The following is a 17,321-nucleotide window of genomic DNA, read 5'->3' on the forward strand; positions in this document are numbered from 1 at the left end:
GACTGATTAACATTTATGGGTCACCCAGACAGAATTAGTAAAATTCTAACCAACATGGATAGCAATACACATGTAAAAGTGGTTTTAACCCTCCTGTACTCTAGCTAAAATGAAAACTTAAGTTTAGGATGGAATAAAAATGTAAGCTTATATTATTTGTTGTTTATAGTACAATTTAAATTCGTAATATAAAGTGTGGGTATAATAGTATGATCTTTGATTTTTTTTTTTTTTTTTTGTAGGATATTCCAGCCCTATCAATTACAACTACCTTTTGGGAAAGGAATATACCATCAGTGCCAGGCTTACTAAAGCTACTTGGATTTTCATCGTTGCTTACATCAACAGCTGCTTTAGGTCTGATGCTTTATAGAAAGGGCCTTCTCTTTCGGAATTAACATTGATTAACAATCCATATTCCAGTATATATTCACCTTCAATTTTGTGAAATATTTCCACATTCAGATGTTAATGCGTGAATGTAAAGTGTTATTTTATATTTAAAACACCCCTGGAGTTATATGACTGTGACGTTTAAGTTTTTAAAATAGAATATATTTAATTTATTGAATACAATATTAACTGTAGTTGGCCATTTGTAATTTTATAATAGATTTTTTTTCTTTTCTTATTTTTAATACTGATTTTATAAGTTAAACTTGGCATAACCATTTGGTGAAAATTTAAAAACTACCTTATTATATTAGAGACAATGAGTGAATTACTAAATGGTTAACTTACTATTAACAATATATATTACCTCAGGATACATAACGGATCATTATACCTCTTTATGTGTTATCTAGATAATGTTTATTGATGTACTTTAAAGTGAATCTGTCATCTTTTTAGCTTTTAAAACAGAAAACCCTACAAGTAACACAAGGTGCCTGCTGTTATCTTTATTAAACCTGACTCTGCTATCTTTGTAATGTGTGTCTAATAATACTTCCACATGATCAAAACCACATGGGTTTTGTCAAGTCACTGCCTAAAAGCACCCTCTATAGATAGTGGAAGGGGATTGGCAGGGCTGACTTTCAGAGATGGGGTCTATTTGTGAGCTGTCAAGCTCATGTTGACAGAGTGTGTCCTGCCTATCCATGGGGCAGATTCATAAATGTACAGCTTGAAAATTGTGATGTTTGATTTTAAGCAAGTCTTTCAGTTTTAATAATAAACCAAAAAATGTGTTGCGCAAAAGTGTCATCAACCAAATAAAGTAAATATGTAAACAAATGGGATTATCTCGCATCCGCATAAACAATACATAAACCAATGAAACCAAAATTATGTTGTGCTATCAATATAAAGTGCATAAAATCATAATAATACTCAGCCAAACAAGTAAAAATTCTTATATGGATCAAGAAATCCTGTGTGCATATATCAAAGTGATTGCAAAAAATTCATAAATAGTCCAATAAAGTCCATCAGAAAAAGAAGAAAGTGCTTTTGTGCAAAAAAAAGTTCATGTCAACACTTAAATGTTATCAGGATCCCATGTTCCAATGTGTGCACACCCCACTCACAAGCTGATTACCAGCCAATATGACTCCAAGATAGAGGTCTGGCTGCGCTTTATCAGAGTATCCCCATGGGATGGATGGATATCAAGAGCCAGGATTCAAGAGTGGATTACCATACAGCCAAGATGATTTACTCATAGTGTAGTAATTTGAGGTTTAATCTTTTTTAATAAAGGTTAAAACTACTTACAACAAGGCAGGAGTAAATCGCATAGTACAATAGATCACATGAAACACCCCGGCCGTGGCGGCTGTGATGTCATCACTGCTGTAGCTCCTTAGCTCCTACCAATGCATTTCATTCAAAATAATGTCATCAAGGCATGTAATACTTAAATAGACAGATAAGTTTGTCCAAATAAGCCAAAGTGAAGTCATAGATATAGATATGCAGTCAGCTAAGCATTATACTAATAATTTCCATATTCATAGTTTTACCTCCATTTGCCCGATACAGTAGATGCTCAGGGTGTCTAAATATGACTTTGCAGTAGGCATCAGTGTTAGACCTGGTGCACTCAGAAATTAACATTCAGTAACATAACCAGCCACACACGCCCCCTTTTTTCCTCTGCAGTACAAGTCTGTGTGACAAAGGCAGGAAGCAGCATTTTTACTGAGAGAAAAAACTATCCTAGGGCATTTACAAGCACAAATCTTTGTAAGAGTACACGGTTATAATTTGTGTTAGACTTCAGTTGGTCTTTAAAGAAAACCTTTATTCATCAAAGTAGACTTAACAATCCAAATGTGCAAGGCAACACAGAAATCTACCTAATTTTTTGTACAACTAATCTCGCCTTAAACTGTTGTAGCTTTAATATGAATTTTAATTCCTGTATAAATCAACCCAACAATTCTCTGCTGTATCAAATAATCACTATTCCCCCCTCCCAAAAAATGGAGCTATAAGATAGGATACCCATATCGGTCTCTTTATTCCCTTCATTATGATTAATGAACATATGAGTGGGTCAACAGCAGTCCCTTAAACAAAATACCAAATATGGTTTTATTATATTGTTAATTTACAAAATTGCACCAATGTAAAAAAAAGAATGTTTGAAGAACACAGACACAAATGTTAATGTGTAGATTAACATAAAATTATTTTAAAATATATTTTATAGATAAATAAAAGAAAAAATATCCACAGCTGAAGGGAAAAGGAATACAATTCTGGGGCCTTCCAAATAACAATTTAGGTACAGACCTTCAGCAGTTAAATTGTTAAATCATGTCAATATATCTAATATTTTTAATTGGAAAAAATGAAAAAAGGTGCATAATTCTCTATGTTCACTTGTTATAAATTATTTCTTGCTAGTACAAATGGCTAAAGGTGGTACTTTGTGTTAGGACATTTAAGGGGAAGCCTGGAGAAGATTTAAATGGTCCTCTTCATATTTAAAATAGAAATATACAGTGGAATCTGATATCAGCTTTTTAGTGTCTGTAATCTGTATACTATTCTATGCTGTATGTGTCAGTGACCGATAGCACTTGTTGAAATTTTATGTAAGGTTATGAAATTTGTATGTGAGCTTAGAAAATATGTATGTGGAAACCTAAATAGAGTTATTAGTGGACAAATTTTGAAGCATTATTGCAAAATATAAACTTTGACAATATTCTTCAAAGAACTTTGTAGATCCTAATAAACTGAGCTTACTTGGGAACATTTTGTGATGTATTGGTGGATTTTAGGGGTTCTTAAATCACAATGTTTAGATATTTCAAGGTATGGGCTGATAAATAAGTAAAAACGTGAAAAATATAAACTAATCATGTAGCTAAATGTACAAATTGTACAAATATTGATTGTAAATGTGAATTATAATATTTGTCCAAATATAAAAAAACTGTGGCTAATATACTGTAAATGTGGAAACAATTTCTGCAAAGCATCTGATAAAATGATACAACAAGAGCAATAGATACAAAATGCATAAGGCAACACAACAATAAAATGTTTATTTCCCTGAGTGTTGAATAATTAAAGCAAACAGAAAACCAGGAAAACCCAAAAACATCCACTAAATACTCACTTGTCATCTATAACATCCTCCCTATGGACCCCACAGGCCAGTGATTTAATTTTACTTTTGCTTTTATGCCATGAATGAGGCCTATACATGTGAACTAGAGACATTGATAGACTGCCACTTAACATTCAAGCAATCCTTATGTCTCTCTCTCTCATCAAGTCTTTTAGGTGTAGTCAGTGGCAGCTTGTCCAAACAATCCAAACAACAAGCCCTAATCCATGCGCCGGACCCCTAATCTACATGCAGGGAGCTGGACGCATGGATTTCAACTGGGTTTTTTTTTTTTGAAGCACGTGATTAGAGCCTGAGGCTCTAATTGGCTTCAAAAATGATGGGCTCGGGGCACAGAGCACTGCGCCCTGAGTCCACCCAATTGTATGACAGTAGCAAATTAATATTCACTATTGTCTTCCTGATTCTCTTCCCGGCAAATCAGAAAACGGGTCCTGAGACCCAATTGGCCAGGGAGTCCTAGGACTCCCGGCCAATCGGGTCTCAGGACCCACTTCCTCTTCGACCTGGAGGAGAAGCTCCAGAGCGAGGAGTAGCTGGAGCGAGCACCAGCAGCCCTACCCCAGATCCTTGTCACCTGCCTCCTAAGGTAAGGAGGTCTCTGGCCGTCCTTCTCATGCTGGGGCGGTGATCGCTGCCTTTACGTCCATCAAAAAATGGTGGGCTTGGGGCACAGAGTACTGCGCCCTGAGTCCACCCAGTTGTGTGACAGTAGCAAATTAATATTCACTATTGTCTTCCTGATTCTCCTCCTAGCCAGTCTTAGGACTCCCAGCCAATCAGGTCTCAGGACCCACTTCCTCTTCGATAGGTATGTAGACAATGAGGTTGACGTACCAAAGTAGTAGAGAATGTTAGTTTTGCATACTGAATGCTCACCTAAAAAAGTAAATAGGATTAAGCTGTGTTTACTTTGAATACCTATATGCAAGGGAAATTAAAACCCGATTGGGTGATTGAATTTAGGTGAAACTAAAGCAGGGTCTATATGGACAGTTTTGTTCTCATTTAAGAGGGGGATTGAACAAAAAAAAAATTGACAGATCCCTGCATCCACACAAACAATATGGATGCAGGGATCTCCACTGCCACACTATTGTATTCTGACAGGGGGGGATTCTGTCAGCACCTCGGCCATTAGCTGCAAACACTGATCAAATACTGATTTTCCAGGAGGGCCTTTCCATAGAAGCCAGTCTAATGATCAGCTTCTGTTGAACAGACAGGGGTACACATGGACCGAAATTCATTACATTTCTGCTGAACTGGTTGTATTTCGATACATGTTTACCTAGTTTAACTGAACCTTCACTGTGCATGTTGAATATGCACTTTGAATAGTCTACTTCTTTAGTAAATCATCTTCAATATGTAATAGTTTACTTTTCCTGTAAAAGCAAGGGTGAAAATGCCACTTTTCAGCTCACAAATCTCCTTATTGGTAAGTCATGCTATTCTTCATATTAAAGAACCATTTAGGATGCTGAGGAATAAAGAGGCAGGACTAAGCTTGATTTGTACTAGAGAAGTTAAAATTTCTATATATAATTTCACTTGCCAATATATATGAATCTACTGATCGTTTGACCATGAACTGTTTCATCATAAGTATGTTTAGATTGAGTTGTCCAGAATTCTGAAAGGTTTACTTTAAAGTGAGCCTGTGCTCAGGGCAATGCACGCTATATAAATTACATAGATTAATAAAAAACAAATCTGTGCCAGAATAAAACTCAGAAAGCTGCTGTTTATGATACAAAAACAACAACACAACAAATATAAAACAAAAATAGTGCAGCACTGTGATTGTAGCAAAAAATGTCCAATAATTTGTATATAAAATTCCCAAAGTCCATTGAAAATAATAGCCCCACGACCATTGTGATAGGTAGGAGATTCTGAAGTAGACCCAGTGACACCCCTCGCACTTGAATCCTGCTTACCAGATCTCGTGTGACTCCCTGTTAAAGTGGTCAACAAATGCATGTGTGTATACCGGCTCACCAGCCACAGTGGTAAGGGAAGATCAGCATCAGATAAAACCAGGAAGTGCTTCCATGAGGCTTAATCAGGGGCGGGACGTACGTACATCACCACACATGTGCGGTGGTTAACTTCTGGATGCCGAGGATTTTAAGCGTTTGACACACCAACAGGCACCAACCAATGCCTGTATTTTATGCTGAAAATGTGAGTGCACCAACAATTGTCCTAATATATTTCTAGTTTATACGATATCATGCTACATTGGCAATCTTTTATCTTTAATGCCACGACTTTACTGGAGCTGATTACACCTCATGGAAGCACTTCCTGGTTTTATCTGATGGTGATTTTCCCTGCTACAAACCTACTAAAACATATTTTAGAGTCTTTGCTGTGATCTTTGAGGATCTTTAAAGGAGAAGTCCAGCCAAAGCTTGTTTGGCTGGGCTTCTCCTATGGGTTACAGAATTGCAATTCGTTTTGCACTTCTGTGACCTGTTTTGAGCAGAGATTGGGCTAAAGTCCGCTCTCTGCTGACGTCACGGATTTCAGTCCAGGCACTGCATCATCGTGACAATAAAGTCTGGATCCGCCAGGTGCCTGGACTGAGACCCGTCTAGATGGCCCACTCCGCCCCCTCTACAGCTCAGCGTTTCAGTGAGTGAGGAGGGAGCTGTGCAGAGAGCTGTGACTGACAGTCTACAGCTCTCTGCTCACGGTTATCGGCGGTATTTGATCCCTCGGTTTTCAGTGTAGAGGCGCAGGGGGACAGATGCAGCATTGAACGCTGCATCCACCTAGGTAAGTATGAACAAAAAAAATTCCCATACTTCTCTTTTAAGAATGAATTAATTCACCATGCAGGCAGTTAGAGAGGTCATTGATGGCTTGTTTTAATTGTATTTATTATTTTACTGCTTGTTAAGAATATGTAAATGTTTTTATGACCATGGTTTGGGTACAGGTGCACTTTTATTTTAGTTCAGTATTCATTCAAAAGCCACACATTATTGGTGATGGTTACTGCTTTAGTATCATTGGAATACATAAGCAATCAGTTCATTGTCAACCTTTCAGTTTAGGATGAACTACTCTTCACACTAATATAAGGTTTATTTTGCATTCATTGTATTCTGTTTACATATTTACTTGCATGAGGTGGGAACAAATAGTGAATATACAAAGAAATGTCAACGAATCTTAATGCCCTAATGTTAGATGTCTCAAATAGAGCTTAACGTGTATGTTTAGCCAAAACTTTTTCTTTCTTAGTTTTGGATAGTGTAGGGAGGGATTAGAACCCATCAGTTGTGTTCACGCTAGGTAGATTTACCCTCTCCTGTCCTGGTGACCCGTGTCACAGACAAAAATTGACTGTAAATCTAGAATTTTAGAGTTATCACCAGAAGAAGAGATGAGGCTAAATCTTTCTTTAAGGATATCTGCCCCAGTGACAACCAAGAAAGGAGTCCCCCCAACTTAATCAAAATTGTGTTTACTTCCTGCTGCTTCTACCAGAATAGATAATGGAGGGAAATCCCCCCCCCCCTCCATGGCACACAGACAGGAAAAAATAAACGGATGGGTTTTAACCCTTCCTTACTCTATTCATACAAAAAAAAAAAAAATGTTGGACATATTTATTATTTTTGAGTCAATCATTTTTCATGCTTTCGTGATACCAAGACAGCATCAAATATTGCTTAATGTAATTGTACAAAAATTTGTATCCAAAAGCAAAAAGCAGCCAGTACCTCACTTGTATTATTGGCAAACTGTAAAAACACTAAATATCAGTGATCTTTTTTAAGCCATAAATATATTTAACAGATAAACAGTCCTGAGAAAGGCAGGCTATGTCCCATCGAAATATCGCCATTTATTAAACTAAGTTGGAAAAGTCCTCCTGTTGTATGTCCCACTGAGTGCACCTGCTGCCTTCTTCATATTTAACAGATGAACATATGGGTAAAAATGTTTGTCACATAGCCGGATATTGTTTGATTAAAGGAATGGCTCTCTTGTTAAAAAGAAAAGCTCTGAGCAATTTCTATGTCTTTTTCACATTTGATTATTCCCTTGCTTAACTTGATGTAAAGCAAATGTCTGTTATACCCTTTTGCCTAGCCTGTATCAAGCAAATCCTCCATAAACAGCGGATATTTCTTACAGCTTTACTGTAGCTTTTATAATACAATATAAAAGGAAATATATGTACTATGATAACATATCATTTGTTTTTCAGTAAAGAGTAACATGACCTTTATTTAATTATAGTGCAAAACAAAGTGGTGTGCAGTATCCCAATGCAACCAATAATATACTGTAAGGGAGATAACAATGAACTTCTCTTTTTGACTCCCCTTTGGTCTGTTAAATATACCATCGAAAGTGTTTTGTTATATATGCTAGATAAGCGCAAAGAATAAGGCAGGCCATAGACGGTGTGAATTTCTTTTCTGCAACCACGGGTTGCAGGAATGAAATTTGCACGATTCCGTCTTCAACACAGACAGTGCTGACAGGGAAATCCCTCCTGCTGAGCAATTGTTTGCTCCCAATGGGGGGGGGGGGAGACGGGAGAAGCCGTCCCCACCAGGAGAAGACAGTGATTATTGCTAGCAGCTATAGCAGCTGATAGTGATAATTGCAGCTGAACCCGGCCGAGATTTGAACCGTGTATGGCCTGCCTAAGTGCTTTTCCTGTCAGAAATTTTTTTAATATGACACATTTTTGCATTTGTTGCTCTCTTATCATTTATACTGTCTCCAGTTATTTATGTGGTTAACATAGTCCTGTCTAAAGCTGGTCATACGGGGATCAAAATTTGTCTGATTCAGCTGGGACCGGTTGAATTTTGATCCAAGTATGGGCACTGTAGTTTAACAGAAGCCAATCTACCAATCAACTACTGTTCAACTGCCCCGTTAGAAGATTTTGCCTGTCTTCCTGCTCTCAGAATACGAAGACACGCAGGAGGATTCCCCCATCCACCTGGAATGTGTGGCTGGGGAATCAAGTCAGTTTTTTTTAATTAAACCAAAAAAACTGACTCATAACCATGGGCTTAGGCTGGCCATACACGGCTCAGTTTTGTTTTCGATGAAAAAGCGAGGTGGATGGAGGAATCCCCCCTGTAACGCACCTGCAATGCTGATCACAGGAACATTTTCCAACAAGCCAGTTTGAGAGAAGTCGATCATTAAATCAATTTCTCTGGGATAGAAAGCGCCCTGAGGCGATTCAGTTCGCATAGGTAGCGCTATACAAGTCACTCATTCATTCATAGAAACAGCCATGAATGGATCAAAATTCAGTTAGTTCAGCTTTAGGCTGGCCATAGACGCCTTGTTCTTTTTCAATCACCCAAAGGGCACACCTGCGAGGGGGATGGAGGAATCCCTCCTACTATGCCATTGTATTCTGACAACAGGACTCTGAAGTCAGAATACACTGATCATTTGCTGCAGGCGGCTGATCAAGAAAAAATTCCTAACAGTCCCATTAGACAGAAGTCGATCGTTAGACCCAATGGCCAAAAGCCTAGTACACACTAATAGTTTTATTTTGTTCGACCGGGCAGGGCTGAACACAAAAAAACCTGACAGCTACGAAGAAGCCACTGTACTAACAATGCAATGTTATCTCCGCGATCTCCCCTGCTGTGCTATTGTGTTCTGACAGGGGGACGACCCCCCCACCAGAACACTCCGGTCAGCACTCAGCATTGACTGAGAGCGCTCATCGGGAATCGATCAGAGGACCTTTTTTGGTCATGCCCCATCCACAGAAGCTGGCCGAACGGCCGGCTTTTGTCCAACTGGCTGCAGTACACACGGCAGAATGTCGGGTGGCATCCGCTGGTTTCTATTGAACTAGCCTTCCAACATTCGGCTCATGTGTACTAGGCTTTAGATAGATTGGAATTTAGTCAGACCCTCCTGAACCAGCTGCATTTTGATCCATCTAGAAACAGCTTTAGGGTAACTACACTGCTCCTCCAAAAAATACAGTACAATGAGTCTTTCGCCGTAGGACACAAAGGGGTCTACTTATACATTCATACAACTTTTACCAAAAATGTATAGATTTTTCTAATTGGATTCAATTAGAAAAAATATTAATCCTTGGTAAAAGTTGTATGAATCTTATGTGAAAACATTTACACATAGGCCCCAAAGTATGATATTGACAGAATTACGGTGGAACCTTAAATTACGAGTATAATTAGTTCCAGAAGAATGATTGTAATCCAAAGCACTTGTATATCAAATCGAGTTTCCCCATAGAAGTCAATGGAAACTCAGATAATTCGTTCCACAGTGACTTCTATGGTATGCAATAACGCATGTGGCCAGAGGTGGGGGTGTGCCGGAGATACTCGGAAACCACTCGAAGCCGCTCGGATGCATTCGTAAACACTCGGGGAAGCTCGGAGTGTTTCCGAGTGGCTCCGAGTGCATCCGAGTGCATCCGATCGGCTCTGAATGTCACCGGTGCCCCCGCACCTCTAGCCAAATGCGGTACTGCACACCGCAGAAGCTTGAATCCTGCTTGCTTTGCAAGACAATGCTCACAAACCGAGTCAGGATTTTTTAAAAATAATAGCTCCAAACGCTCATTAACCGCGTTACTCGCAATCCGAGGTATTACTGTACCAGGTAAAAATAAAGGGAAAATGGCAGAAAAAAATATAACTTGATGCAGCCACCACATCTAAGAATTGGCAGACTGTAATACATTACATTTTCTTTCTTGGGTTTGGGTACACTTTTGGGTATGATAGCACATCAGTCGCCTTTGCATCTCTTTGTTAAACAAGCCTAGGATCTCATTGACTAAATATTCTCAGGAGAATGGTTATGTGCATGTTTTAATTGAAACCGCTAAACATTTATTTGAGCCCATACCTAATTGAGAATTCATGTACTCTGCATGTGTCAGGTCTATATCAAGTGAGCAGTTTATATAGATTATCCAAAGTAACTACAATAGATGCAAAACACATTTGGTGTTGAAATGATGTTATGTTTGTCTAAATGAAAGTACCCTTTGTATTTGATTACTACTTGACATATTATAGTATTACAGTAGTTTGTGCCTTAAATAGATTGTGTGTTCAAGTGCCTCTGTGGCAGTGCTATAACATTGATTGTTAAAAAAGCAGTTGTTGGAACAGCTTGTGTATAAATCTGAGACATGAACAAATTATAATTTCAAAATAAAAAGTGACAATTCAACATCAGCAGCTGTGTGGTTTTATGTATAGCACATGTTCAAAAAGGTATTTGTTAAGCTTTACAACCCATACACATCGGCCATGTCTTTTCTGATCAGGAGAGAATCCGTGAACAGATCCACTTCTTTTGTGACATCTATGTTCATTTATTTTTTTTCCATCTTGGAGTTCAATGGACCCATGCTAGGTCTATGGATAGGCAAGAGTAAAGGGACATGCATACATTTACCTCCAACTATCCCAGGAAGGTGGTGCACGATGAATGCCAACTTCATGCTAAATGAATGCAGTCTTACCTGATGTCATGTCTCGCATGGTTAACGTGTATGCAACATCAGAGCTGGGAGGGAGCTAGGAGCATGTTTTCATATGGGGAAAAGAGTACTATTTGGCAAGCTGCATCTTCTTAATCACATTCACTATGTATCCCAGACCCTCAGACAGACATTTCTGGGTCAATTCCCCTCATTGCTGTCTTCATCCCATTATCATCTTCCTGTCTCCATTGTCTCTTAGCAATCACATATGCTCTCGTCTTACCTATCCACCTACCTTTAAATCCCAAACTTGGCCCCATGCCACTCCTTCTTCCTCTGCCCTCCGAACACACCCCCTTCTTCATCCTGGCCGTAATGTGCTTTTTTTGTAGTAAATAAAGGAATAAGTGGGGTTGGGGCTCAGTGCTCACCAATCAGCAGGTGCAAGGCCAGGAGACAGTGAGCATGACACAAGATGGTAGCAGGCGGTGTCAGGAACAGACTACTTGGGAAAGTGCCCCATGGCAACCGATTAGAGTTCCTTTTTTCTTGGGAAGGAAGACTCCTGGTTGTTTGCTATGGACAGCTTTTTACTCACTGGCTTCAGATGTAAATGTGAGGCCCTGACCTTTGCTGGAAGCCTTGCCTTATGTGTGGCTTCTGGACGGTCTGGTGCTATTCACAATCAGCAAAAGAAGACCATAAAACACAGAGAACACACCACAGGAAGGTCCCACCATGTCAATGTGCACTTTCTGATCAATATTAAACAAGATTGGCAGACCCGAAGCTGGGCAGTGGTGCTGTGGTGGCAGCTGGAAATGGGATTCTAGCTGCAGAGGACTATTTGGCACACACATGGGGATGGGGGAGGGATTACAGTTTAGCAACTTTACCCTGGCCACTGGATGACCTTGTCCAAACACTGTGACCATTTAGGTGGTAAAATATATACTTTTCCTGAAGAATCTTTTCTTTTTCCACTGTTTCGCGTTTATAAAGTTGTGCTGAACAAACAGCCAGAGATTCAAATGGTCTTTAGTGGCTTTTTAAAACTATACTACATTGGATGTCTAGTAGAGCTCTGCATGCTGGGGTTGATTTACTAAAGGAGTTAAGTATCTTTATAAAATACTGTAAATTGTGTACATATTTGCTTCTATTATATAATCGTGCAGAAGAAATACTGTACGTGAATAGGAATTTGCTTTTCAATTGACTGGGTAATTGAAGTGATTATTCACATAATATATTGTTTGAAGATTCTCGACTTCTCTCGAAAATCAATCTTACGGCGTTCAGGACCTAGAACATGTCTGCTAGAATTGTGTCATCTTTCTGGCAACAAAGTGAACTTGAACAGTTTCTTGCTCAATGGAGACACCTGAGTTATTATACATGTTGAAGAGGAAGCAATAGCCGGGGTCGGCAACCCGTCGATCGCAATCTACTGGTCAACCACGACCAGGTGATGAGTAGATCGTGTCTTTGCATTGCCAAACCTGGGCTAAACTGCTCCTCCCCAGTGCCGTCAGAGTGAGAGCTGTGAGAAACAGGGTGAAAATTTCTAGAGGAGGGAAGGAGAGAGCCAGGCAGAGCAGGGGAGGAGAGAGCCTGGCAGAGCCGGGGAGGAGAGAGCCTGGCAGGTGGATCAGGGGAGGAGACTTTCTCTCACACTACCGCTCCCAATGAAGATGCAGACATGGGCATAGCATCAGGGGCCGCGACCTTCCTGTCATTAGCCTACTCCCCACACAAAGTTACAGAGTCCGGATCTGGTCCTGCAGTGTCCATGCATCTGTTGTGCCACAGCTGAGTGGTGGAATGTTGTTTGCTTCACTACTCGGCTTTCACCTTGCTATAGGTTTCACACCCCTCCTCTCTCATTGGCTGGGGAGAAGTTTTGAGTTTTTGCAAACTCTGAATGGAGCAGATGGCAGCTCGAGGGGGGAGTGTTGGTGCTGACAATCAGGAGTGATGGACACTGAACTATCACAGGGCTGAGAGAGGCAGGAGGAGGAGGAAGAAGAGAGCGCTGCCTTTTAGCAGAGACTGTGCCACCTATTGGGGGCCCTCTGTAACCTTGTCCCTGCTCACCTCACAACACTGACAAATGGGAACAAACACACACTCCTCCCCACAACACCTGCTGACAGGTAAATACCCAAAATTACTAGGACCAGCAGAGGGGGGATCTGTCATTACCAGGAGGGAGGCATCTGTTTTTACATTAGGGGAGAGAATTTGTTATTAGGGGGACTTTAGTCAATAATAGAGGGCGAAGGGGGTCATGTGCCTTGGGCGCTGACATCCCTGCAGCCTCCCTGTCACATCTAAGGAGGAGAGGTGGTGGCATTTACTAGAACCCATCGCCTGTATTTTCCTCTTGCAGCCACTGAAAGCCAGCTTCTCCTCTTCTCCTCTCCTCTCTGCATTCAGCAGCTGCAGTAGGAATATACAGCCAATCAGTTCTAGTAAATGCCACCCCACCCCCTCTTCTCCCCTCTTTCTGCTGCCCCGGGCTTCCCCTCTCCATCCAGTGCTGCCGGCTTCCCTCCTCTTCCGCTGGCTGCTAACTGAAGCATAGTAAACTGTCTTTACTGTTCTTCAGTTTGTGAATGAACACAGGAAGCCACTCAGCACAGAGCACTTCCCATTCATTCACTGTCCCCTGATATTTCACAAGAGCACCAATGCGCCCCCCCCCCTCCCTCCAATGAGGTTCCTAAAAAATTTTAAGAAAATAAAATTGTAAAAAATAATAAAAAAATAAAAAAAAACTCTGCCCTACTGACACCATCCACTGCTCTTCTGACACCATCCATTGTCATACTGACTGACACTGTCCACCTTTTAAAGTAGATTAAGTTTATATTTTTACAGTGACCTTTTATTTTATTATATTTTTCTAAATTTTCCTTTCTATTTGGTTAGGCATTGCTAGTTAATTTTCTTAAAGAAAAAAAAAAAAGGTTCAGGTAAATTTCCACCTCTCAGAGGTTGCCTACCCCTGCTTTATTGTCATAGTTCCTAGAAGGGCTAATACTTGGTACTTTTAATCCTGCACATAGCAGTCACGTTAGGGCACAATAATCAGCTCTTCCACTTACAGTTATTCATGAGCAAATGGGGTGCAGTTCAGCTATATAGTATATGTGGTGAAGAGTTTGCAGGTGCATTTTTTTATATACTTTTTTACAATGAAGATTTATTAAAGACAGTATTTTACTGCCCACAATCCAGCATATACTTGTGTTTATGCACTCTTTTATGGCTGCATTTGTTGTGCTTACTGACAGCATGGATAATGCTCGATTTACCACAAAGGAAATGGACCTGAAAAATAAATCTAAAGGTCTTGTCTGGGCAAGAGTGGTGGCTTTCTAACAGATATAATAATAATGGACTTGTTACAGGCCAAGTTCCATGCTCAGCTCTGTGGACAGCATACACCTTACACACAACACAGGGAAAGATGCTATGCTGTTTAAACAATGCTGACTTTATCTCAGTGAGGTGGGGATGGGAGGTGATGACAGACTTACAAGATTTTTTTCACTAGGAGAATTAAAGGGCTCATGCACACTGCTGCTGACCCCTTTCACACTTGGGCGGGGGAGGCATCTGCAGTAAAACGCCACTATTTTTAGCGGAGCTTTACCGCCAATTTCGCGACGCTATTCGGCCGCGAGCTGGGCGTTTTTACCCCCCGCTAGGGGCCGAGAAAGGGTTAAAACCACTGCAAAGCGCTGCTGCAGCAGCACTATGCCGGCGGTATAGCTGCGCTGCCCCATTGATTTCAATGGGCAGGAGCGGCGAAGGAGCACTGTATACACCGCTCCAAAGATGCTGCTAGCAGGACTTTTTTTATCATCCTGCCAGTGCCCCTTGGGGCTTTCACATTGGAGACACAGCAGCGGCTCTTTCAGGGCGCTTTGCAGGCGCTATTTTTAGCGCTTTAGCGCCTGCAAAGTGCCCCAGTGTGAAAGGGGTCACGTTTTTGTGAGTTTGAATGTTTTTTTTTTTTAACTGCCATTAAAAGAGCTCCCCGAGCAAAGAGCTGGTGACTGTCAGTCACCAGCTGGTGACTGTCAGTCAGAAGGGGTCGCGCGCTGTGATCACCCGAGTCAATGAGACTCGGGTGATCACAAATCCGAGTAAGGGGCCGATCCCGGCCCCTTTTGTTAAAAAAGTGAAGTAGATGTGGCGCTGCTCGTATGATTCATAACCTAACTGAAAACTATGTTAAATGTCGGTGGTGTAACTGCGGTGACTCAATTGAGTGAGATGATATAGTAATCTCTAATAAGTGTAATCTCAACTGTGATTAAATGTAAACTACTAATAATGTAATATAAATGTGACTCTTAAATAAACTTATTATATAATCATGTGCAAAAAAATATATATATGAGTAAAATATATGAGTGTAGCAGAGGGTCTGAATACTTAGGACCATGTGATATTTCAGTTTTTCTTTTTAATAACTCTGCAAAAATGTCAACAATTCTGTGTTTTTGTGCCAACATGGGGTGCTGTGTGTACATTAATGAGGAAAAAAATGAACTTAAATGATTTTAGCAAATGGCTGCAATATAACAAAGAGTGAAAAATTTAAGGGGGTCAGAATACTTTCCGTCCCCACTGTATATGCCGAAGCATGGGGTGGAGGAGCGATTTGCTCCTAACATTAGGGGCGGATTGCCTCCATGCTTCGGCGTATATTTTTTAGGCACAGATTGTGTTAAAAAATCAAGTTGTTTTATTGAGTTAATGTGTTAACGTTACCATTGTTTGCTTTTCAGGTACGCCATTCAGCTGCAGCACTGATTTATTTATCTTGGCAGCAACAGCGTTTGCTTTCACGATACGAAAATCAGCTACTCCAGCGCTGTAGGAGGTGATTTCACCACCACAGTTAAAAAAAATAGTGCATGTATGCCCATCATTAGAAGTGGGTGGATGAAGGGCGGTATTCTAATGGTGGGCATACCCACCAATCAATCTCTTTTTTTCGTTCAGCCAATGGCTATATGAAAAAAAGAATACAAAATATACCCAGCAAGGACCAGCAACATACTGGTATGTTGCTGAACTTTGAGTGGTTATACCAGAATGATGCCTGCAGGTTTAGGTATCAGCATGGTATCATTCTTTTTAGCCAGCAGTCAGCTTTCATGTAAAAGCAATCCTAGTGGCTAATTAGCCTCTAGACTGCTTTCACAAGCAGTGGGAGGGAACATCCCCCCCACCGTCTTCCATGTTTTTCTAGTTCTCGCCCGTCCCAACAGGGAACCCGAGAATGTAGCCGGTGGTTCTGCCAGCTGACCATAGAGCTGATCAGAGAACAGAATGGCTCCAATCATCTCTATGGCCTAAGAAACCAGAAACTATGAGCATTTCATGACTTAGGTTTTGCCAGATATAAACAGCGCCATTGGGAAATTGGGAAAGCATTTTATCACACCGATCTTCTTGGTGTGGTCAAATGCTTTGAGAGCAGAGGAGAGGTATAGGGTCTAATAGACCCCAATTTTTTTTAAAAAAAGGGTATCTGTCACTTCTTATTGCTATCATAGGGGATATTTATATTCCCTGAGATAACAATAAAAAAATATATAAAAAAAAAATTATAGGAACAGTTTAACAATAAAATAAAAAAGCAAAATAAATGATAAAAAAAAGACCCCTGTCCCCCTGTGCTCACCCGCAAAGGTGAACGCAAGTGTCGATCTGGTGTCATATGTAAACAGCAATTGCACCATGCATGTGAGGTATCACCGCGATGGTCAGGTCGAGAGCAGTAATTTTAGCAGCAGACCTCCTGGGTAAATCTAAAGTGGTAACCTGTAAAGGATCTTAAAGGCTTTTAAAAATGTATGTAGTTTGTCACCGCTGCACGTTTGTGCACAATTTTAAAGCATGTCGTGTTTGGTATCCATGTACTCGGCATAAGATCATCTTTTTTATTTCATTAACCACTTGTCTACTGGGCACTTAAACTCCCCTCCTGCCCAAACCAATTTTCAGCTTTCAGCGCTCTCACACTTTGAATGACAATTACTCAGTCATGTAATACTGTACCCAAATACATTTTTTGTCCTTTTTTTCATATCAATAGAGCTTTCTTTTGGTGGTATTTGATCACCTCTGGGCTTTTTATTTTTTGCGCTATAAATGAAAAAAGACCGAAAATTTTGAAAAAAAATGCATTTTTCTTAGTTTCTGTGATAAAATTTTGCTAATTAT

At 40.2% G+C, this 17,321-nt stretch overlaps 1 protein-coding gene across 1 annotated transcript in view; it reads left to right on the plus strand.

Annotated features, from left to right (window-relative positions):
- Positions 1-10,815, plus strand: part of LOC141128786 (amine oxidase [flavin-containing]-like) — a 182,771-nt gene extending 171,956 nt beyond the window's left edge. The window contains exon 15 of the mRNA XM_073616284.1: positions 243-10,815. Coding sequence (XP_073472385.1) covers positions 243-398 — 156 coding nt within the window. The 3' untranslated portion in view covers positions 399-10,815. The remainder of the gene's footprint in view (positions 1-242) is intronic.
- Positions 10,816-17,321: the final 6,506 nt, after the last annotated feature.

The sequence above is a fragment of the Aquarana catesbeiana genome, linkage group LG02 (genome assembly GCF_042186555.1).
Source record: "Aquarana catesbeiana isolate 2022-GZ linkage group LG02, ASM4218655v1, whole genome shotgun sequence".
NCBI classification, from domain to species: domain Eukaryota; kingdom Metazoa; phylum Chordata; class Amphibia; order Anura; family Ranidae; genus Aquarana; species Aquarana catesbeiana.